Source organism: Oncorhynchus mykiss, chromosome 7 (genome assembly GCF_013265735.2).
Source record: "Oncorhynchus mykiss isolate Arlee chromosome 7, USDA_OmykA_1.1, whole genome shotgun sequence".
Taxonomy (NCBI): domain Eukaryota; kingdom Metazoa; phylum Chordata; class Actinopteri; order Salmoniformes; family Salmonidae; genus Oncorhynchus; species Oncorhynchus mykiss.
The window spans coordinates 58,822,405-58,846,089 of NC_048571.1; the positions used below are offsets into that span (position 1 = coordinate 58,822,405).

The window sequence follows — 23,685 nt, forward strand, 5'->3', positions numbered from 1 at the left end:
ATTATACACATACAAATGGGTTCAAGTTAAAACCTAGGCAACAGTAAAAATATTATGTTGGAAACTGTTGGAATAACCGCCCATGTGAACATTACACCCAGGATGCGTGGTGGCCGTAAATATAATTCCAGTGGCCTATTTAAAAAACAACCTGTGTATCTCTAATAATTTGATATCAACGAGATCGGAACATGTAGTAGTTACATAATCTGATATATACAGTGCCTTGCGAAAGTATTCGGCCCCCTTGAACTTTGCAACCTTTTGCCACATTTCAGGCTTCAAACATAAAGATATAAAACTGTATTTTTTTGTGAAGAATCAACAACTAGTGGGACACAATCATGAAGTGGAACGACATTTATTGGATATTTCAAACTTTTTTAACAAATCAAAAACTGAAAAATTGGGCGTGCAAAATTATTCAGCCCCCTTAAGTTAATACTTTGTAGCGCCACCTTTTGCTGCGATTACAGCTGTAAGTCGCTTGGGGTATGCCTCTATCAGTTTTGCACATCGAGAGACTGACATTTTTTCCCATTCCTCCTTGCAAAACAGCTCGAGCTCAGTGAGGTTGGATGGAGAGCATTTGTGAACAGCAGTTTTCAGTTCTTTCCACAGATTCTCGATTGGATTCAGGTCTGGACTTTGACTTGGCCATTCTAACACCTGGATATGTTTATTTTTGAACCATTCCATTGTAGATTTTGCTTTATGTTTTGGATCATTGTCTTGTTGGAAGACAAATCTCCGTCCCAGTCTCAGGTCTTTTGCAGACTCCATCAGGTTTTCTTCCAGAATGGTCCTGTATTTGGCTTCATCCATCTTCCCATCAATTTGAACCATCTTCCCTGTCCCTGCTGAAGAAAAGCAGGCCCAAACCATGATGCTGCCACCACCATGTTTGACAGTGGGGATGGTGTGTTCAGCTGTGTTGCTTTTACGCCAAACATAACATTTTGCATTGTTGCCAGAAAGTTCAATTTTGGTTTCATCTGACCAGAGCACCTTCTTCCACATGTTTGGTGTGTCTGCTAGGTGGCTTGTGGCAAACTTTAAACAACACTTTTTATGGATATCTTTAAGAAATGGCTTTCTTCTTGCCACTCTTCCATAAAGGCCAGATTTGTGCAATATACGACTGGTTGTTGTCCTATGGACAGAGTCTCCCACCTCAGCTGTAGATCTCTGCAGTTCATCCAGAGTGATCATGGGCCTCTTGGCTGCATCTCTGATCAGTCTTCTCCTTATATGAGCTGAAAGTTTAGAGGGACGGCCAGGTCTTGGTAGATTTGCAGTGGTCTGATACTCCTTCCATTTCAATATTATCGCTTGCACAGTGCTCCTTGGGATGTTTAAAGCTTGGGAAATCTTTTTGTATCCAAATCCAGCTTTAAACTTCTTCACAACAGTATCTCGGACCTGCCTGGTGTGTTCCTTGTTCTTCATGATGCTCTCTGCGCTTTTAACGGACCTCTGAGACTATCACAGTGCAGGTGCATTTATACGGAGACTTGATTACACACAGGTGGATTGTATTTATCATCATTAGTCATTTAGGTCAACATTGGATCATTCAGAGATCTTCACTGAACTTCTGGAGAGAGTTTGTTGCACTGAAAGTAAAGGGGCTGAATAATTTTGCACGCCCAATTTTTCAGTTTTTGATTTGTTAAAAAAGTTTGAAATATCCAATAAATGTCGTTCCACTTCATGATTGTGTCCCACTTGTTGTTGATTCTTCACAAAAAAATACAGTTTTATATCTTTATGTTTGAAGCCTGAAATGTGGCAAAAGGTCGCAAAGTTCAAGGGGGCCGAATACTTTCGCAAGGCACTGTATGTAGAAAATGACCAAGTAGGAGACCTGGAAGGCAAGACCATTAAAGTGACATTCATGTATGAAATGGTCTGATATCAAACTCCTGGATCAGACCTTTTGGAGACATGGTGCACAAAAAAATTGTATCCAATACAATTCTCTTCTCAGTAATAGATTATCAGTATCTTCCCCCTCCTATGAGTCTTAACATGTTCGATGCCAATGTATCTCAAAGAGCTGTTGTGACGAGCCTCTATGAAATGCGCAGCCACAGGGTTTATCTGGTCAATAGTCTTGATATTTCACCTGTGTTCCGCTATCCCTGTTTTCAGAGCTCGTTTCGTTGGTCCAACATAGCCTATCATAGACCACAAATACATTTGATCAGATACATCATTTTTTGTGGAATACGTAATGATGCCCTTAATCTTGATGACCTTGCCCATAACAGGCTGATTGAACATTTGTCCGTAAAGTTACACTGGGTACATCGGCCACCTCTGTAATTAACGTCTGGCACAATTTCATGGCACCGGTGGAAGTTCAGCGTTTGACTGATGTTGGAGGCGTGTCTTAAGACCACCCGCAGTGTTTATTTAAATATTGTTTTTATTCTATTAACTATATTATTATTATTATTATTATCACTGCATTGTTAGGAAAGAGCTCTCAATGTCAGAACTATTTTCTACATGTTGTATCCCTCAGCATCTCTCTGATTCAACCACTTCCCCTCAGCTCTCACGAACATACCAAGAAATGACAAGGAGTGCCACCTCACTTTACAGAATCGAAACTCTTGTCTTTCTGGCGGAAATGAAACTTGTTCCAGTCAGTGGTATCAGTTTGCTCTCAGTTATGGCAGTGTCTGGTGTATCAGTCAGGATGGACCACCTCAGCTGTCCACTCTGTCAGGAGGTGCTCAGGACTCCTGCTGCTATTCCATGTGGGCACACCTTCTGCAGTCTCTGCATCCAGGACTTCTGGGACAATGAAGAAAAGCATGGTCGTTTCTGCAGCTGCCCTGAATGCCAATATACCTTTCACCCGAGGCCTAACCTGATCAAGAACATTGCTCTGGCTGAAATGGTGGAAGCCATGGAGAAGTCCAGGCGTAGAAATAATGTGGGTTCCGTAGGTAAGCACAGACCTGCTGCAGCCTGCCATCAGGCAGGGCCATCGTCCAGTCAGACTCAGGAAAAGGCCAGACCCATGAAGAGTCCCCAAACCCCTACAGTCTCAGAGGCCCTGAAGAGCAGAGTATGTCCCACACATGACAGACTGCTGGAGGTTTACTGCTGTGATGATGATCAATGCATCTGCCTTCTGTGCGCCCTGGTTGAGCACAAAGCACACTCCACTTTGTTCGTGAATGAGGGATGGAGCAGGAAACAGGTACTGACCTATAAACTTAAATCTGTTGCTGCAAGTATCCCAAGGATTATGTGTAGAATGCACATTTGATCACTTATTGCTTCAATTCAAATAAGTAAGTAAATTTAACTTATTTCCCTTGTGCGTTCCAGGATTTATGAGATCATTTTTGGTTTAACCTTTTAAATATTTAATCTGTAGATGTATTTTCCTTCCACAGAAACAGCTCCAGGACCTTAAGAAGGAATCAAAAAGAAGGATCAAAAAGAGAGAAAAGGAGCAGAAGGACCTGACAGAGAGCATACAGAGGATTAAGGTGGGTATATAGTAGGTCAGAGAAGGAAGTGAAAATAGTTATTTACGGTGCTCTCAGGACTAAACCAACTAATGGCAATGTCTATGTCTCCTTCCTACCTTATGGGTGTACATTGCCCCAGCTGCCCAGGGGGCCCCCACTGAAATGTGTTAAAATCAGCTTTATATGGCCTATATCTTTAAAAATGAAAAAGTCAAAGGTTCTGAAAAAAAAATAAAAAAATTGCCTCTAACTGTATGTGTAACAGGAAGGTAGTAGGGCTGCTGAAGAGCACTGCGAGGGCGTCCTCGCTGGGCTGATTGACTCCCTCCAGAGGCACTACTCCACCACAGTCAGAGAGCTGATCAGGGCCCAGGAGACAGCTGTAGTGGCTCAGGCTGAGAGCTCCCTGTGCAACCTGGAGACAGACATTGCTGAGCTGAAGAAGAAAGACACTGAGCTGGAGGAGCTGTCACAGACAGATGATGATATCCACTTCCTCCAGGTATGGTTAGTGTCATCACAGGCTGTACCCACTGGGCACACACTGGTTGAATCAATGTTTCCACTTAATTTCAATGAAATTATATTAAACCAACGTGGAATTGACATTGAATTGACGTCACCACATCATTTCAACATGGACATTTGGGTAATATTTGGTTGAGACATTGATCAATGAGATTTCAACCTTTGTTCACCCAATCAAAAAGACAGCGAGAAGTTTGTTAAATTACCAATGTGTTATCACTATGCTTTCAACCATCTAAAAGCACAATCAAATTCTAATGGAAAAAACATTTCTGATTTATGGTTTAGTTGCCATCTAAATGTGTTATCACTGCGCTTTCAACCATTTAAAGCACAACAAAATTCAAATGGGATACAATGTCAGATATTTTGTATTTACACAACAACTTAATGTGTCATCACTGCATAATCAAATATCACAACCAAATTACCTGGATTGCAGTTGAGATTGCATTAAAAGTACATAGTTCAAGTGTCCAATGGTGTTCGAGATTCTGCACAGATTATTCTAGCATGCTTTCTATGATTACGTAGGAAAATATTGATAGTTACAGTACCCTAACCTCAAAATGTGGCCATGGATGTGTTACTCATTTTAAGGTTAAATAAATCCTGTTACAGTAGTTTGTAAGATAGCCTTAACATTAGGCTATTTACTGTATTAAAAAAGTCATATTGAATTGTGTTTGGTTGACAACAACCAAATATCAACATTTAAAGGATATCTAATGCTTGGACAGTTTCATCTTAGCCACTGGCTAGTTGAGAACAAGTTCTCATTTACAACTGCGACCTGGACAAGATAAAGCAAAGCAGTGCGTCACAAACAACAACACAGAGTTACACATGGAATAAACAAACATACAGTCAATAATACAATAGAAAAAGTCTATATACCCAAATGAGGTAAGATTAGGGAGGTAAGGCAATAAATAGACCATAGTGGCAAAATTATTACAATATAACAATTAAACACTGGAGTGATAGATATGCAGAAGACACATGTGTAAGTAGAGATACTGGGGTGCAAAGGAGAAAAATAAATAACAGTATGGGGATGAGGTAGTTGGATGGGCTATTTAAGGATGGGCTATGTACAGGTGAAGTGATCTGTGAGCTGCTCTGACAGCTGGTGCTTAAAGTTAGTGAGGGAGATATGAGTCTCCAGCTTCAGTGATATTTCTGCAGTTCGTTTCAGTCATTGGCAGCAGAAAACTGTAAGGAAAGGCGGCCAAAGTAGGAATTGGCTTTGGGGGTGACCAGTGAAATATGATTAGGCACATATACATGTATGATTATGATAGAGGAACCCAAGTCTAGATTTAACCTTAGCCTGCAGCTTTGATATGTGCTGAGAGAAGGACAGTGTACCGTCTATCCATACTCTCAAATACTTATATGAGGTGACTACCTCAAGCTCTAAACCCTCAGCGGTAGTAATCACACCGGTGGGGAGAGGGCATTCTTCTTACCAAACCACATGACCTTTGTTTTGGAGGTGTTCAGAACAAGGTTAAGGGCAGAGAAAGCTTGTTGGACACTAAGAAAGCTTTGTTGTAGAGCGTTTAACACAAAATCCGGGGAGGGGCCAGTTGAGTTTTTTGACCGTATCATCTGCATATAAATGGATGAGAGAGCTTCCTACTGCCTAAGCTATGTTGTAGATGTAAATTGAGAAGAGTGTGGGGCCTAGGATCGAGCCTTGGGGTACTCCCTTGGTGACAGGCAGTGGCTGAGACAGCAAATGTTCTGACTTTATACACCGCAATCTTTGAGAGAGGTAGTTAGCAAACCAGGCTAAAGACCCCTCAGAGACACCAATACTCATTAGCCGGCCCACAAGAATGGAATGGTCTACCATATCCAAGGCTTTGGCCAAGTCAATAAAAATAGCAGCACAACATTCCTTAGAATCAAGGGCAATGGTGACATAATTTAGCACCTTTAAGTTTGCGGTGACACATCCTTAACCTGAGCAGAAACCAGATTGCATACCAGAGAGAATACTACAGACATCAAGAAAGCCAGTCAGTTGATTATTGACAAGTTTTTCCAACACTTTTGATAAACAGGGCAAAATAGAAATTGGCCTATAACAGTTAGGATCAGCTTGATCTTCCCCTTTAAATAAAGGACACGAAGAGCCTGCCTTCCAAGCAATGAGAACCTCCCCAGAGAGGTCAGACAGGTTAAAAGGGTCAGAGACAGGCTTGGCGATGATCGGCCTGCAACCTTAAAGAAGAAAGGATCTAAACCATCTGACCCAGATGTTTATTGGGGTCAAGTTTAAGGAGCTCCTTTAGCACCTCAGACTCAGTGACTGCCTGCAGGGAGTAACTTTGTAGCGGGGCAGGGGACAAAGAGGGAGGAGCATCAATGCTAGTCGCATTAGAAGGGGTGGGAAATGAGGAAATGTTGGATGGGCAAGAAGGCATGGCTGAGTCAAATACGAATCCTGACTTAATGAAGTGGTGATTAAAGAGCTCAGCCATGTGCTCCTTGTCAGTAACAACCACATCATCAACATTAAGGGACATGGACAGCTGTGAGGAGGAGGGTTTATTCTCCAGGTATTTAAATGTTTTCCAGAACTTCTTGGGGTTAGACCCACAGATAGAGAACTGCTCCTTAACTCCTTAAAGTAACTAACTTTGGCCTTCCGGATAGCCTGAGTGCACTTATTTCTCATTTGCCTGAACGAGAACCAGTCAGCCTGAGTATGCGTGTGCCGAGTGCGTGTGCCAATATGTTGGATTCACGTCTCCATCTCAACCAAGAATCAAAGTTAAAGAATAGAACTGAATCAAATAAACTTTATTTACAGAGCATTTAAAGTTGGATTAGATTAGATTTATTCCTATTCTTTAAATTACATTTTTGGTTGAGATGGAGATTTGAATGCGACATCAATTATTTGTAGATCAACTGGAATAAATGCCAGACTAAGTCAGTGGCACAGATGTGTAACGGTTCTCTTGTTGTGAAGTAGAGGCGGACCAAAATGCAGCGTGGTGGTTATTCATGTTTTTAATAAAGACGACTATACATGAACAGACTAAACAAAACAAGAAAAGTGAAAAACCTAAACAGTCCTATCTGGTGCAAACACAGAGACAGGAACAATCACCCACAAACACACAGTGAAACCCAGGCTACCTAAATATGGTTCCCAATCAGAGACAATGACTAACACCTGCCTCTGATTGAGAACCATATCAGGCCAGACATAGAAATAGTCAAACAATACATAGAATGCCCACTCAGATCACATCCTGACCAACCAAAACATTGAAACATACAAAGCAAACTATGGTCAGGGTGTGACAGTACCCCCCCCCCCACTTCACCATTGTCTTAGTCCCCCACCTTGTCCGCTTCCGTGGCCTCCTAGCCACGGCGACCCTACTTAATGACCCCACTGGACAGAGGCGCCTCTGGGCTGAGGGGCTCCGGCGCCTCTGGGCTGAAACATAGAAACATACAAAGCAAACTATGGTCAGGGTGTGACAAGATGGAACACATCTCCTTCAAATGTTGATATTTGTTTGTGTTGACAATATCCAGTTTGTCTACAAATTAATAATTGACTAAATCTAATCTAATCAAACTTTAAATGCACTTGAAATCAAATTTGATTTAGTTATATTCTTTAAAATAGATTTTAGGTTGAGATGGAGACGTGAATCCAACATATTAATGATTAACTTGAAGACTACATTTCAAATCAACCAAAGCTTGAAGCCCTGGGCCTATATGTATTGTCTATTTTTAGTTGAATCCTGGGTTGAATTGAAACAATAGTTGTTGATGCTTTATAGGCCTAAACCAGTGGATGCTGCTAAGGGGAGGACTGCTCATAATAATGGCTTGAACGGCGCTAATGGAATGTCATCAAACACATTGAAACCATGTGTTTGATACCACTCCACTGATTCCGCTCCAGCCATTAACACGAGCCTGTCCTCCCCAATTAAGCTGCCACCAACCTCGGGGGCCTAAATAGCATCAGTGATGATACATGATTGATAAAGTATGGTTACTTTTCATTTGCATTGTTGAACCTACCCTTTGGAATAACTTCACTGGCAACAGTGAATATATTTAGTTATAAACAGATATATCAATAATCATTCTTATGATAGCACATTGGTAGTAGTCAGTTACACAGCTAAGCAGGACTGGGCTTGTTTAAAACCCTGGATGGGAGACCAAATTAATAGCTGTAAATACAACACATTCAGAAAGTATTCAGACCCCTTGACTGTTTCCAAATTTTGTTATGTTAAAACCTTATTTTAAAATGGATTAAATAGTTTTTTTCCCCTCATCAATCTACAGACAATAATCCATAATGAAAATGCAAAAACAGGTTTTTAAAGTAATACAACTAAAATATAACATTCTCATAAGTATTCAGACACTTTACTCAGTACTTTGCTGAAGCACCTTGGGCAGCAATTACAGCCTTGAGTCTTCTTGGTAATGACGCTACAAGCTTGGCACACCTGTATTTGGGGAGTTTATCCCATCCTTCTCTGTAGATCCTCTCATGCTCTGTCAGGTTGGATGGGGAGTGTCGCTGCACAGCTATATTCAGGTCTTCCCAGAGATGTTCGATCGGGTTCAAGTCCGGGCTCTGGCTGGGCCACTCAAGGACATTCAGAGACTTGTCCCAAAACCACTCCTGTGTTGTCTTGGCTGTGTGCTGAGGGTCATTGTCCTGTTGGAAGGTGAACCTTCATTCCAGTCTGAGGTCCTGAGTGCTCTGGAGCAGGTTTTCATCAAGGATATCTCTGTACTTTGCTCAATTCATCTTTCCCTCAATCCTGACTATTCTCCCAGTCCCTGCCACTTAAAAACATCCCCACAGCATGATGCTGCCACCATCATGCTTCATCATAGGTATGGTGCCAAGTTTCCTCCAGATGTGACGCTTGACACGCTTGGTATTCAGGCCAAAGAGTTGAATCTTGGTTTCATCAGACCACCAGACTACGTTTCTCATGGTCTGAAAGTCCTTTAGCTGCCTTTTGGCAAACTCCAAGCGGGCTGTCATGTGCCTTTTACTGAGGAGTGGCTTCCGTCTGGCCACGCTACCATAAAGGCCTGAATGGTGGAGTGCTGCAGAGATCGTTGTCCTACTGGAAGGTTCTCCCATCTCCACATAGGAGAGCTCTGTCTTAGTGACCATCAGGTTCTTGGTCATCTCCCTGCCCAAGGCCCTTCTCCCCCGATTGCTCTGTTTTGCCAATCGGCCAGCTTGAGGAAGAGTCTTGGTGGTTCCAAACTCGAGTCTCATAGCAAAGGGTCTGAATACCTATGTAAATAAGGTATTTCTGTTATATCTTTAATACATTTGCAAAATTTTCTAAAAACCTGAAAACAAAATTCCACAAAATTCCACAAAATGTGGAAAAGGGGAAGAGGTCTGAATACTTTCCATTAGGATGTGCTGCCCAGCCTTTCGTTTTTTTTCTGTATGTGGATATAAAGTTGAAGATCTGACTTTGTTTCAAGGTACAAATTCATCACATCTTATACAAGGTTTGTCTATGTTGAAAATTGCTTACAAACATATCAAATCTAATGTATTTTCCACATACATTCCATGTCACAATAAGTTGACATTGAAATTATGTTGATTCAACCAGTTTGTGCCCAGTGGGTAGTAGATAGATGTAGGGTCTGGTTCTGAAGGTTTGCAACTGTGTGCATGATGATATGGTGAATTGTCACGATTAATAACAATAACTCTTTCAGTTTCATGTCTCTCTATCTCCCTCTCTCTTATTACCAAAGAGTTGGCCCTCTCTGTCAACCCTCTCAGAGCCCCAAAACTTGTCCAGTGTCTCGACAGATCCACACCTCCCCTTTGAGGCCATAAGAACTGCCGTTTCAGAGTTTGGGGATCGGCTGGAGTCATTCTGTGAGGAAGAAATCAATACAGTGTCTCAAATTGTTCAGTTGAAGAGAGGAATGCAGACAGACAGACAGACAGACAGACAGACAGACAGACAGACAGACAGACAGACAGACAGACAGACAGACAGACAGACAGACAGACAGACAGACAGACAGACAGACAGACAGACAGACAGACAGACAGACAGACAGACAGACAGACAGACAGACAGAGACAAATATACAATACATTTATAAAGGATTTTATGATCTGTCTCAACAGTGGCTGGTAATGGAAGTTCCCAATCTCCAGTCAGACCTGAGCAGCTTCCAGGTGACTGTTATCCTGAGTGTTTTAGAAAATCAGTCACAGTTTACTTGACCTTAAGTAATGAGAGTTAGTTAGTAACTACAACCTTAACCACAACTGAGCATGATCAATGACATATTACGCCTTTTCTGCTTTTCTCCTGACCGACAGTTATCAGCGCTGCACAGACCCTAGAGCCTACGACCAGATCTGAGTTTCTACAGTGTGAGTCCTAAGTCCTTTAGTCACACACACAGACATGCAGCACATCTAAAATCCCCTCAACCTGTACAACACCAACTGTAAAGAAACATAATAATTAAGAGATTTTAGTTTTACATGGGTCTGAACCAACCTCATGAGAATGCTGTTTGAACATGACTATGAACATCCTTTTACGATCCTCTGATCCTTCAGATGCCTGTGAACTCACTCTGGACCCCAACACTGCCCACAAGGACCTCTCCATCTCAATGGAGGACAGAATGGTGAGGTGGGACCCTAAAAAGCAGAAGGTCCCAGTCCAACCTCACCCTGAGAGGTTTACAAACCGTCACCAGGTGATGTGCAGGGAGGGGCTTGAGGCTGAGCGCTGCTACTGGGAGGTGGAGATGGTGGGGAACAAGGCTGAGATTGCCCTGGTCTACTGGGGCATAAACAGAAAATCACGCTCTAAGACATCCGCTTTTGGGGGCAGTGACCAATCCTGGAGCCTCGACTGTTCAAAAGGATATTCTGTGTCCCACAACAATAAAAGTATTCTACTCAGTGCAACCCCCAGCCAGCACAAAATAGGGGTTTACCTGAAATTCAAGGAGGGCACCATAGCATTTTATGAAGTCTCAGATAGGATGACGTTTCTCTACAGAACACAGAAATACACATTTACTGAACCCCTCTACCCAGGGTTCTGGCTTGGGGACGAGAGTCCCATCACACTATGTAATCTGAGGCATAAGAGATTCTAACCATGAGATAGAGAACAAAACACCCAGGAAGAGTAGGCTGTGGATAGAAGTTTAAAATAAAGCTATGCATTCGGAAAATGAATGCATGAAAATTCAAAACTGTTTTTGTTTTGTCATTATGTGGTATTGCGTGTAGATTGATGAGGAAAAAAAACATTTCATCCACTTTAGAATAAGCGTAGACAAAACGTGGAAATAGTGAAGGGGTCTGAATACATCCCGATGCACTGTACATCCCGATGCACTGTACATCCCGATGCACTGTACATCCCGATGCACTGTACATCCCCAATGCACTGTACATCCCCAATGCACTGTACATCCCCAATGCACTGTACATCCCCAATGCACTGTACATCCCCAATGCACTGTACATCCCGATGCACTGTACATCCCGATGCACTGTACATCCCGATGCACTGTACATCCCGATGCACTGTACATCCCCAATGCACTGTACATCCCGATGCACTGTACATCCCCAATGCACTGTACATCCCCAATGCACTGTACATCCCGGAGAACATTTGAAAGGTTTTAGATTGCTGTTAGGTTTTGGGGAATCTTATTGTCTAAATAGATTGTAAACCTCTAAATGTTTTCATGGTTACCCTCTTTACATTTGTAATATCTTTTTTTTTTATAAACAGTTTTATAAATATACATATAAAAGCAGCGAATAAAGAGCAAAAGTGTTGGTTATTATACAGCTTTTCTGTCATTCTTTCTCTGACTATTTCTCTTGGAAACACACTAGAGGGCAGTGTTATGTCCCTTATACAGCAGGAGGACACGAGACGAGGTCATTAGCCCAATAGATACTGCTTTACGCTTTTAGTCAATGTTGAGGTTGTGAAAGAATGTGAAGAGTTTGTGAACCATTTGCACTTCAATGAATGACTTATTAGTTCATCCTTATAGTAAAGGTGACAGTGACAGCAGTTGTTCACTGATGGAGAAACTGTCTTAAAACTGTCTCACGTATTGTGAGGTTGCTCTTTTCCAGAGATTTATGTTTGCATGTTTTACCTATTTTGACATCTATTGATGTAAACTTTAAGATGTAAAGAAATGAAGCCGTACCCATAACCAGCCTGGTCTTATAGACTAGACATAACATACTAAATGTAAATCCGATGCACTCAAGATAGTATGATATGTTACGTTCGGCATGGCTACATAAGACAAATGGTTACTTAAAGCAAAAACAAAAGTAGGGTGGTTGGTCAGGGTGGGGGTATAACACGAACGTCTAGCAACTCAAAGGTTGTGAGTTCAAATCTCATAACGGATATCTTCTCCTGACCATAACCCTAGCCAGCTAGTTAACTCTAGCCACCTAGTTGGAATTCGCAACATATCATACGTTTTGCAAATTCGGGAACATATTGTACGTTTTACCAATTCGTAACATAATACACCTTTTTCATTTGTAATACATCATATGAAATGGGTGTTGGACATCCACAAATGAATACATACCATACAAAACGTAACATAACATACTAAATGGAGTGTCTCAGATTTACTTAAGGAATAATACGAAATGCTTAGAGACCAGGTTTCCCTAACTGACAGAAGTGGACAAAAACTTTGGAATGCAGAAAGGGGGCTGCCTACAGGGGCGGGACTACACTGTAATAGGCTCTGAAGAAATAAATAGGAAGGAAAGATCATTATTTCTTCCCAAACTTAACTACCAAAGGAGAGAGATGATAGCCTGCCGTAATGCTGTTTTTCTTTACCCCTGGGCCTGAAACCTTTTAAATCTCTTCAAAAATGTTGGCGAGGACCGTAGGCTAAACAACATTCCTGGACGTGCAATTCTCTCCCCTCCAGGTCATGATCAGCTCAATGTATGTGTCCTCTCAGGGCCATACTTCAGCCCATGGCCTCGACAGGACTTCATTGACAACATGTCTAAGGGAAGACTGGGACACAAAAGGGGATGTCATGAAAAAGGTTGTGATCAACGTTGGTGGCATGCGTCATGAAACTTACATGAGCACTCTCAAGAGCTTGCCTGGTACCCGATTGGCTAAACTGATGGATCATGACCCAAGTGGTGACATTGAATTCTTCTTCGACAGACATCCAGGTGTTTTCTCCAATGTTCTGAATTATTACAGAACCGGTAAGCTTCACTGTCCAAAAGATGTCTGTGGTCCCCTTTTTGAAGAGGAGTTGGCTTTTTGGGAGGTCGACAAGGCGGACGTGGAACCTTGTTGCTGGATAACATTCTGCCAACATAGGGATGCCGAAGTGGCCCTTGCAGCGTTCGGGCCATCAGACTCAAAAGAGCACCACAATGAAGAGTTTCCAGAGTCATTCGATGTGGAGGACCACCCAGCTAATTCTCAGAGCTGCTGCAAAAGGTGGAAAGCAAAAATATGGGCTTTATTTGACGACCCGTTCTCGTCTAAGGCTGCCAAGGTCTGTATTCTTTATTCTCTCCCAATTAAAATAAAATGTAGTTTTGATAGGGACTGAATCAGGCTAGTCAGTGTGAGGCTGGGTAATTCCCTCTGGACATTCCTACCAAGCTGTGGAGAAGGTGGTGTGGTAGCAGGCAGGCTCTGTTTACTGCAGTTATAAACCATATGGCTTTTCCATAAACCAAACAGCTCTAATGACTGTGCAGAGCAGGCAGCAGGCATAGATACGGATCACAGCAGTGAAACAGAGTCACTCATTTTGAAGAACAGTAAACACTTGCACTGGCTTGGAGATGCACGTGGAAGCAGCTCTGAAAGCCTGAAGCACTGAAGCACATCTGATGAACCACACCTCTTTAAAGGCTGTGGTTATGAATACTGAGTTTGTGCCCCTGCTCTGCCCCTCTGGAAACCTCATTCTCAAACCTATACATCCAGATCACCTTCTGTGGATGTGTTAATTTGCGTACCCATTTTTTCCTTTGTTAATGTAGTCTATATCACTACCTCATATTCTGAGCAGCTGAAATAAGAATCCTGCAGTGATTTGAACGAACATTCAAGGCCTTTATGAAGGCTACAACCTTCTCTGTCTGCTGTAATGGATATTGCAGTTGCACAAGCAGGACACAGTCCATACATGTTGCATTGGAGTAAAAACAATATGTGTTTTGTGGGATGCTGTAGGCCCATCTTCGTAGTTGCTGCCATTTCGTTGCCACTTGCCAGAGTTGCTGAAATAGAACACTACTACTTTGGCTGCCTGTCCGCCTCCTGTTTAGCCAATGTTTACAACTATGATTTTAAAAAATAACACTAAATGGCTAATTAGACTATATGTCTGTGTCCTGCTTGTGTTTGATATGCTGCCTAAATAGCTGCATGTAACTCCCCACTTGAGTTATGCCTTGGGGCAAAAAACTATCTGCAAGTTTGTATGAACATGTTGATCATCTTTTGTGTACAACATGTAAATAGCTGCATGTAGCCTAATTCCCCCCCTGAAAAAAATGTCATGAAATTGTGCATATGCTTAATAGCCTACTGAGGCATGGAATCCAATAAAAAGTTGGAACATGTCAACCATGCCCTTTGTGTACAACATAAGATTTGTGGGCTACACCTGGGGTGTAATCATTTGCCAAACAATAGTTTTTATTGAACAAATTCAGGGAGATCACGCCCCGTTTTGTTTGCTTCCGTTTAGGAAAAGTTTTGCTTCACAAATACAATTTAAAACAAAAAATTTAAAACAAAAAACACCTGGGGTGTGCAAAAATAAAACAAAAAATCCACTGTTTCTACTACACTCAGATTCTCTTGTCGGCTGTTCCATAGGCTAGGACTGTAATAATAAAAGCAGCTTCACCAGAATTGAAGCTTCAGGGTGAATCTCAATTCTATGTTCTTCTTACATATGTTTTCCTTTCCTCCTTCTTAAAACAGAGAATATTAGTGTGCAGGAACTTCAGATCTTCCGCTCCAATGTGCTTTGAGAAGGAGATGGGGAGAGAAGATGTGAGGAATTAAAAAATGCAATTGAGATTCACCCTCAGAGTCCCTTGAATGGTTCAGTAATGTAACTCTCATTAGCTCATGTCACTCAAATGAAGGTACTGTGGCTCCATATGAAACAGCAGCCATGGGATTGAGTCAGTTCAGGAGACAACAGCCTCATCTCACCAACCAATCAAACCTAGAAGACAAATAAATCAGTGTGTTGTTTGTGTCTTTAATCATTATGAGATGATCCACTCAGAGTCATATAATAACCCTTCTTGTCATTTGCAGGTCATTGCGTTTGTTTCCCTCTTCTTCGTCCTCCTTTCCATCACAGCTTTCTGTCTGGAGACACATGAGAGCTTCCACACGTTAGAGCAACGCACAGAGCTGGTCAATAATGGGAACCACACAGAAGAGGTGACGTACTATGAGATAGTGACCGAACCTACTCTGACTGTGGTGGAGGGCGTCTGTGTGGTGTGGTTCATATTTGAGTTCCTGGTCCGTTTTACCTGCTGCTCCAACATACTGGTGTTTGTGAAGAACATACTAAACATCATTGACTTTGTGGCCATCCTGCCCTTCTTCCTGGATGTGGGGCTGGGTGGGAATGCCCTGGGCTTCCTGCGTGTGCTGAACTTTGTTAGGATCCTGAGGATCTTTAAGCTGATGCGCCACATGGTGGGAGTACGTGTGTTAGTCTACACACTAAAGGCCAGCGTTCAAGAGTTCTGCCTTCTTGCTGTCTTCTTTGGAATTGGAATGCTAATTTTCAGCACCCTGGAATTCTACGCGGAGCGAGTACATGGTGACCCTGAAGACCCAACTTTGTCTGCGCACACCAATTTTAAGAACATCCCCATAGGCTTCTGGTGGGCGGTGGTTACCATGACAACCCTGGGCTATGGGGACATGTACCCGGAGACCTGTTCCGGCATGGTAATTGGAGCCCTGTGTGCTCTGGCAGGTATTCTGACCATCGCCATGCCTGTCCCAGTCATAGTCAATAACTTCCGCCTGTACTACTCCCTGGCCATGGCCCAACAAAAGCTCCCAAAGAAGAAGAAGAGGCAACACCTGCCCCTGTCTGGAACGCTTAGCCAGCCATCCCCAAGTGGGGAGCAGGTAGAATGATGCCTGTTATCAGGGGAGCGCTCTTGTTCAGGTATTTTATAATATTTGTATATTCATATTTGATTATATTAATATCCCAATTTTTGTTGCTCAGAAAACAAGATCAACTTTTCTCTCTCTTTCCCTCTTAGAGTGAATCCCGGCGTTAGTCTGGCTATGAGACCCCGGATGTAGAGACTGGATCCTGATTGTACCATTACACCGGATTGGGACATTATAGCTATGTTATACCATCAATAACATTATAACATTTTACATTTTAATATCTTTATAGACCATTGCATGGGTAAAGGACAAACAATATTTGTTTGTGTGCATTCAAGGTAGTATGTATTATTGGTTTATTCGGATCACCATTAGCTTTTGCTGAAGCAGCAGCTATTTTTCCTGGGGTCCAGACAAAAACATAAAACACAGCAAGTAACAAAACACTGACGTACTGGTAGACAAGAACAGTCACACAAATGTAAAATGATGCAATATAAAGTTAGTATTCCAAACATCAAGAACACCTTCCTAACATTGAGTTGCACCCCCTTTTGCCCTCAGAACAGCCTCAATTCGTCGGGGCGTGGACTTTGTCGGGGAAAGGTGTCGGAAGTGTTCCACTGGGAAGCTGGCCCATGTTAACTTCAATGCTTCCCACAGTTGTGTCAAGTTGGCTGGATGGCCATTGGGTGGTGGATCATTCTTGATACACACGGGAAACTGTTAATTCACAGTTGAGAAACTGAGTGTAAAAAACCCAGCAGCGTTGCAGTTCTTGACACAAACCGCTGCCCCTGGCACCTACTACCATACCCATTCAAAGACACTTACATTTTTTGTCTTGCCCATTCACCCTCTGAATGGCACACATACACAATCCATGTCTCAATTATCTCAAGGCTTAAAAATCCTTCTCTAACCTTATATACACTGCTTAAAGTGGATTTAACAAATTACATCAATAAGTGATCATAGCTATCACCTGTATTCACCTGGTCATGGAAAGACCAGGGGTTCTTAATGTTCTCTACACTCATTGTACAAACAACACAACTAAAGAATAATGTGTGTATAGATTGTTTGTGTTAGAGTGTGATAGAGTGTGTGGGCATGTGTTTGTTTGTATGTGTGTCATTTCACAGTCCCTATTGTGCCATGAGATGTTGTTTTATCCATTTGTTTTATGTAATTTTGCTGTTTGCTTGAGTAATTGGAGATGGACGGGAGTTCCATGCGATCATAGCTCTGTATAATACTGTGCATTTCCGTGAATTGTTTTGGACATGGGGACTGTGAAGAGACCCCTGGTGGCATGGCTTGTGGGGTATGTATGGGTGTCTGAGCTGTATCTTATCTGATTATGCAACTTTTATACCAGACATAACCCTCCCCATCTTCACTTTGTCAAAATGACTTGACCATGATAATTGACCATTGAATGTTACCTAGGAGTTCAGCTTCCTCAACTTGCTCAATGGTCACACCCTTTATGCACAACTCCATTTGAGGTTTAGGTCTTAGAGAATGTTTTGAACCAAATACAATACTTTTGCTGACATGTAGAGTTTTTAATCATATTCAAGTTTCAGTCAAGTAATTTACACTGAACAAAAATATAAACACAACATATGAAGTGTTGGTCCCATGTTTCATGAGCTGAAATGAAAGAGCCCAGACATTTTCCATGAGCACAAAAAGCTTCTTCCTCTCAAATTTTGTAAACAAATTTGTTCACAGTTTGTCCGTGTAGTGAGCATTTCTCCTTTGCCAAGATAATCCATTCACCTGACAGGTGTGGCATATCAAGAAACTGATTAAACAGCATGATCATTACATGAGTTAGGGACAATAATTGGGCACTCTAAAATGTGCAGTTTTGTCACACAACACAATGCCACAGATGTTTTGAGGGAGCATTAAATTGGCATGCTGACTGCCGGAATGTCCACTGCAGGAATAACCACGCCAGCCCAGGACCTCAACATTGGCTTCTTCACCTGCGGGATCGTCTGAGACGATATTCTGAGACTAAACAATATTCTGATTGGCTGGACCTGGTTACCAAATGGGTGGGCCTATGCCCTGCCAGGCCCACCCATGGCTTTGCCCCTGCCCAGTCATGTGAAATCCATAGATTAGGGCCTAATGTATTTATTTCAAGTGACTGATTTACTGTAAGAGTAAAATCGTTGAAATTGTTGCATGTGTTAATATTTTGGTTTAGTATAGCTATACTAATTCATTTTACATTAATTGAGCATTGATTTAGACATGTACTTTTCTATATGTGAAACAATGAGTTGAAACAATGCTATTTCTGTCATTTGATCAATACTTGCCTGGTTAATTCTTATTCATGATTTGTTTAGGTGAGAGTGTGAAATCACATTGATATTTGAAACAAAATGGATAATTTATCAGGGGAAATTGAAACACAGATGAAATGCATTATCTTTGATATAAAAACATTACAACCTCTAACAATATTAACACTACAAATTAAAACATTGCAATTATAGTTACTGTATATTCTATAGTTTCTACGTTTCTGTTAAGTAATTTTCTAATTATATGTCACAGTTGGGTGAGAGCGTAACATCACCACAATGTCTGTCTGTAATAATCATCCGAAATAAAAATGTCTACTGCCTGTGTTCTGATGGGTTAAGCCTGTGTTTTGATGGGTTAAGCCTGTGTTCACAGCTGTGTCCTCTTGTTGAAGGGTTGTACATTGGCTTCTGAGAAGCCCTTTAGTTCTCTGCCAAAACATCCATTATGAGGGAGGACAGCACCATTTCCTCTTCCAGAATAACAGCTGTGTACAGATATTTGTCATCTGTTGGCCTCCAAGGGATTGCTTCACAAATATGTACAAAGGGCGTATTTACATTGCATTGAAATGTGAATTAATTATGATCCTTGTGAACCATGACAATACTTTCCTCTGTGTACAGTATATATTACTTAATGAGAGTGAGGACGTGTGATTGTGTTCTGCTGGGAACATGGTTATGTCCCAATATGGGATATGTTGAGTGCCAAATGATTAAGTTTGCACAATGCTAGGGGACCTTATGTTCCAATTGTAAAGAGAACGGCAGTGGTTCAGGCCATCCAAACTACAAGTATCTTATCTACACATCTAGCTTGTCCTAAAAGTTCAATACAAATCACTTGACATGTTCTTTATGGTTTATTGATATTTTTGGTGATATCCCAAAAAACAATGTTACTCTTGTCACGTGTAGTTTCAATAACGTACAATCGTCATGATGGAAGAGAGAGTTGGTTTTGGTTGGGCCTCCGATTCAATGTTCAACTTGTGCTTGGTAAGTCCCTGCACCCACTTATAAGAAGGAAACTCACTAACACACATTCATAGACACAAATACACATACCCACACTCACACACTCATATTATGTTGAGAGTCACTAACACTTTAGCTACAAAGGGGCAGTTCCTAACAAGTCATTTTCCCTACAGAGGTTTTAGCCTCCAATCCCGTTGCTGTTACTGCAGCAGATAATATAATGAATAGTACAATGCTTTAACAAAGACTGTACCCACGCTAGGGCAAACACTGAGCATACCATCATGCAGAAAACAAAAACATAACAATACTCTTGAGATTCAAGTGAAAAAGTGCATTCATATTCACCACATCCAATAGTCATTTCCTCCACATTAACTCTCATCGAAACAGTTCAGTGTTAAGACATTTATATACTTCACAAGTTTTGCTCTATCTTTCAAATAATTGGATTATTATCGGGTGTAGAATCTTACAGACGTAAGAATATTTACAGACGTTTAAAGTGAGGGATTTTGACTCAAATAAAGCTTGACTAGAACTTCAAGCAAAGACTGGTTGTATATTAACCTACTGCATAGATATGCTTATCCATGTGTTCTTGTCTGGAGGGCCACGCCTCTCTACAGGCAGCTGAGAGAGGAACACATGAGAACCAGAGTGCTGCACATGTAGCTCGTCAGAGTTCGACAATACACGTTCTCAAAACGAGGCTACATTAGGATCACACAAGGTTAACATACTGTACCCACCCCCTCGTCGCACTCCTTTTACACTCCCATAGTCATAGATAGATAAGGTATACCAACTACAAAATAGAGAAACTTCAAATATACACAGGATGAAAAAGTACACCCGGTCACGTTTGCAGATAAAATCTTAATTAGTATTAAACATTATGCGCACCAACATACATGTGATAGAATATTATGCAGTAATATAAATGTAGTCAATTTAATCATCAACACCATGGCTTTGAACATTGTGACAAAAATACAAATAAAGCAATCCTCTTCATAAAAGAAAGCTCTCTAAAATGGAATCATTGACTTCACAGCTATTTGTAATTCAAACGACGATAAGAGTGACAGGCCAAGTGGGCATTTTACTTTATTTTGGGGGGGGGGGGGGGGGGGGGGAGCATTTCCTTCCTTCCCTGCCATTTCAGATTGTCAAATGTACTTTTTTTTTGTTTGTTATGGCAAGAACGAATGTTAAAAGCTTTGCAATCTGTGTGATGAAACTGTGTAAATACTTGTGGGAAAAGGTCTTGGCAGATATTAAACTAACACTGTGTGCTTTTGTGAGTTCTCCATCTGGTTTTAATACTTCACTTCTGTAAGAGGGTTGAAATTGTCCAACGGAGAACTGTGCTCTTGGTTTAAATTAAGACACACTTACATACTAAGCATGAAGCACTGCCATTCTGCTCATGAGTATCAGTAAACAGAGATTTGAGGATCAACCATTGGAAGGTTTATATTCCTCAGTAAAATGGAGATTGCTTTACAGTCAGACTTCGATCAGATTTGGTCAAAGCTCCTTAATCATCACATCTGCTGTAATACATTCCAATTTGTGCCTATAAATACTACAGTCTTTCTTGGATGCACCAGAGCTCAATTTTGAGTCTCATAGCAAAGGGTCTGTTTTTTGTATTTTTAATACATTTCCAGACATTTATAAAAAACAGTTTTCGCTTTGTCATTATGGGGTATTGTGCATAGAGTGATGAGGACCTTTGAATAAGGCTGTAACTTAAAATGTGGAAAAAGTCTGAATTCTTTCCGAATGCACTGTATAGATACTCACATTCAGTTTCACTTAATGCCAACGTAAATATGATTTTCTCTACATTCCCCTAAACTGTGTCTGCAATAAGCAGAGCAGAGCAGAATAAGAATACTGTTGCCTGGCCTCTAGACCAGAACATACTGCGTGTCCAGCACTGAATACACTCCATTAGGGATAGATACACACCTGTAATATCTCAGACACCTGACCATGTGGTTCCTTGTCAAAGCAGCCCCTGCTGCGGTAAACTCTAACATCTGGGTCTGTTGGAGAGGGGGAGAGGGGTGTCCTGTGACTAGGGTCACTCATAGCGTGAGGGTGGAGGTGTTTTGGGCAGCGCTGCAGGTCCCTCTGGTGGTGAGACTCTGTAGGGTTAAATGTGAGTTGGCCTGTAGGAGGGTGATCGTTAGGGGTTTAGGGGCAGGAACATGAAGAGGAGAGAGTGATCATGAGTCGGACTCAGGGACAGTGGGGGTGACGGGGGTGGTGGGGGTTATGGGGCCGATGTTGTTCTGGTAGCCCGTCCGGTAGCAGCTGTTGGCGGACGAGGAGTTGGAGTTCTCCAGGGGTTTGGTGCCTGGGGGGACTAGGTTGGCTTGGGACGGGGGCTTGGGCAAAGGTGTCTCTGTTGGGTTCTTGCCCAGGATGAAGTGCATCTCGTCCACCTTCTCCAGGTTGGAGATGTCCTTCATCATGCTCTTGCGGTAGGAGACGGACAACTTGTTGGAGCCATCAGACATCAGGTTGAAGTGGCGGGCGATGAAGACGATGGGGAGAGGAAGCATGGCCATCACGATGAGGGAGAAGCACATGGCCAATGCCCAGGGAGGGTAGCTCTGGAAACGCTCCTGAGCCTATAGAGAGAGAAACAAGGGAAATAAGGAGAAAAAGAAATACTCCTGGTGCTGACTTCAAACTCTGTAACAAGGCTAGTACACAAAATGTCAAGTGTCTATATGAAACTCTTCACTGTTTTCCAACAGGTTGACTGACCAGTTCCTCCACCCATGCATTGTACCCTGGCGGGCTGATGGCCATCTCAATGACAGTAGCCATAATGAGAACGATGAGACAACGGGAGACGTACTTCCACATGTTTAATCATTATGAGATGATCCACTCAGAGTCATATGATAACCCTTCTTGTCATTTGCAGGTCATTGCGTTTGTTTCCCTCTTCTTCGTCCTCCTTTCCATCACAGCTTTCTGTCTGGAGACACATGAGAGCTTCCACACGTTAGAGCAATGCACAGAGCTGGTCAATAATGGGAACCACACAGAAGAGGTGACGTACTATGAGATAGTGACCGAACCTACTCTGACTGTGGTGGAGGGCGTCTGTGTGGTGTGGTTCATATTTGAGTTCCTGGTCCGTTTTACCTGCTGCTCCAACATACTGGTGTTTGTGAAGAACATACTAAACATCATTGACTTTGTGGCCATCCTGCCCTTCTTCCTGGATGTGGGGCTGGGTGGGAATGCCCTGGGCTTCCTGCGTGTGCTGAACTTTGTTAGGATCCTGAGGATCTTTAAGCTGATGCGCCACATGGTGGGAGTACGTGTGTTAGTCTACACACTAAAGGCCAGCGTTCAAGAGTTCTGCCTCCTTGCTGTCTTCTTTGGAATTGGAATGCTAATTTTCAGCACCCTGGAATTCTACGCAGAGCGAGTACATAGTGACCCTGAAGACCCAACTTTGTCTGCGCACACCAATTTTAAGAACATCCCCATAGGCTTCTGGTGGGCGGTGGTTACCATGACAACCCTGGGCTATGGGGACATGTACCCGGAGACCTGTTCCGGCATGGTAATTGGAGCCCTGTGTGCTCTGGCAGGTATTCTGACCATCGCCATGCCTGTCCCAGTCATAGTCAATAACTTCCGCCTGTACTACTCCCTGGCCATGGCCCAACAAAAGCTCCCAAAGAAGAAGAAGAGGCAACACCTGCCCCTGTCTGGAACGCTTAGCCAGCCATCCCCAAGTGGGGAGCAGGTAGAATGATGCCTGTTATCAGGGGAGCGCTCTTGTTCAGGTATTTTATAATATTTGTATATTCATATTTGATTATATTAATATCCCAATTTTTGTTGCTCAGAAAACAAGATCAACTTTTCTCTCTCTTTCCCTCTTAGAGTGAATCCCGGCGTTAGTCTGGCTATGAGACCCCGGATGTAGAGACTGGATCCTGATTGTACCATTACACCGCATTGGGACATTACAGCTATGTTATACCATCAATAACATTATAACATTTTACATTGTAATATCTTTATAGACCATTGCATGGGTAAAGGACAAACAATATTTGTTTGTGTGCA

At 42.1% G+C, this 23,685-nt stretch overlaps 3 protein-coding genes across 3 annotated transcripts; 2 read left to right on the plus strand and 1 right to left on the minus strand.

Moving 5' to 3' along the window:
* Positions 1-2,649: 2,649 nt before the first annotated feature.
* LOC110528088 (tripartite motif-containing protein 16-like protein) lies at positions 2,650-11,899 on the plus strand. Its single transcript, XM_021609894.2, has 7 exons — positions 2,650-3,217; positions 3,417-3,512; positions 3,760-3,996; positions 9,822-9,948; positions 10,207-10,257; positions 10,405-10,458; positions 10,651-11,899. Exons 1-7 carry the CDS (start codon positions 2,681-2,683, stop codon positions 11,199-11,201), a joined length of 1,653 nt encoding a protein of 550 aa, XP_021465569.2. The 5' UTR covers positions 2,650-2,680; the 3' UTR covers positions 11,202-11,899.
* Positions 11,900-12,875: 976 nt separating this feature from the next.
* Positions 12,876-18,915, plus strand: LOC110528089 (potassium voltage-gated channel subfamily C member 2). Its single transcript, XM_036983640.1, has 3 exons — positions 12,876-13,634; positions 15,428-16,304; positions 16,405-18,915. The coding sequence occupies exons 1-2, from the start codon at positions 13,044-13,046 to the stop codon at positions 16,271-16,273; spliced, it is 1,437 nt and encodes a 478-aa protein (XP_036839535.1). The 5' UTR covers positions 12,876-13,043; the 3' UTR covers positions 16,274-16,304; positions 16,405-18,915.
* A 2,359-nt stretch (positions 18,916-21,274) lies between these two features.
* LOC118965303 (sodium-dependent neutral amino acid transporter SLC6A17-like) lies at positions 21,275-22,964 on the minus strand. Its single transcript, XM_036983641.1, has 2 exons — positions 22,360-22,964; positions 21,275-22,220 (listed from the first exon to the last, which is right to left on the minus strand). The coding sequence occupies exons 1-2, from the start codon at positions 22,459-22,461 to the stop codon at positions 21,813-21,815; spliced, it is 510 nt and encodes a 169-aa protein (XP_036839536.1). The 5' UTR covers positions 22,462-22,964; the 3' UTR covers positions 21,275-21,812.
* Between the last annotated feature and the right edge of the window lie 721 nt (positions 22,965-23,685).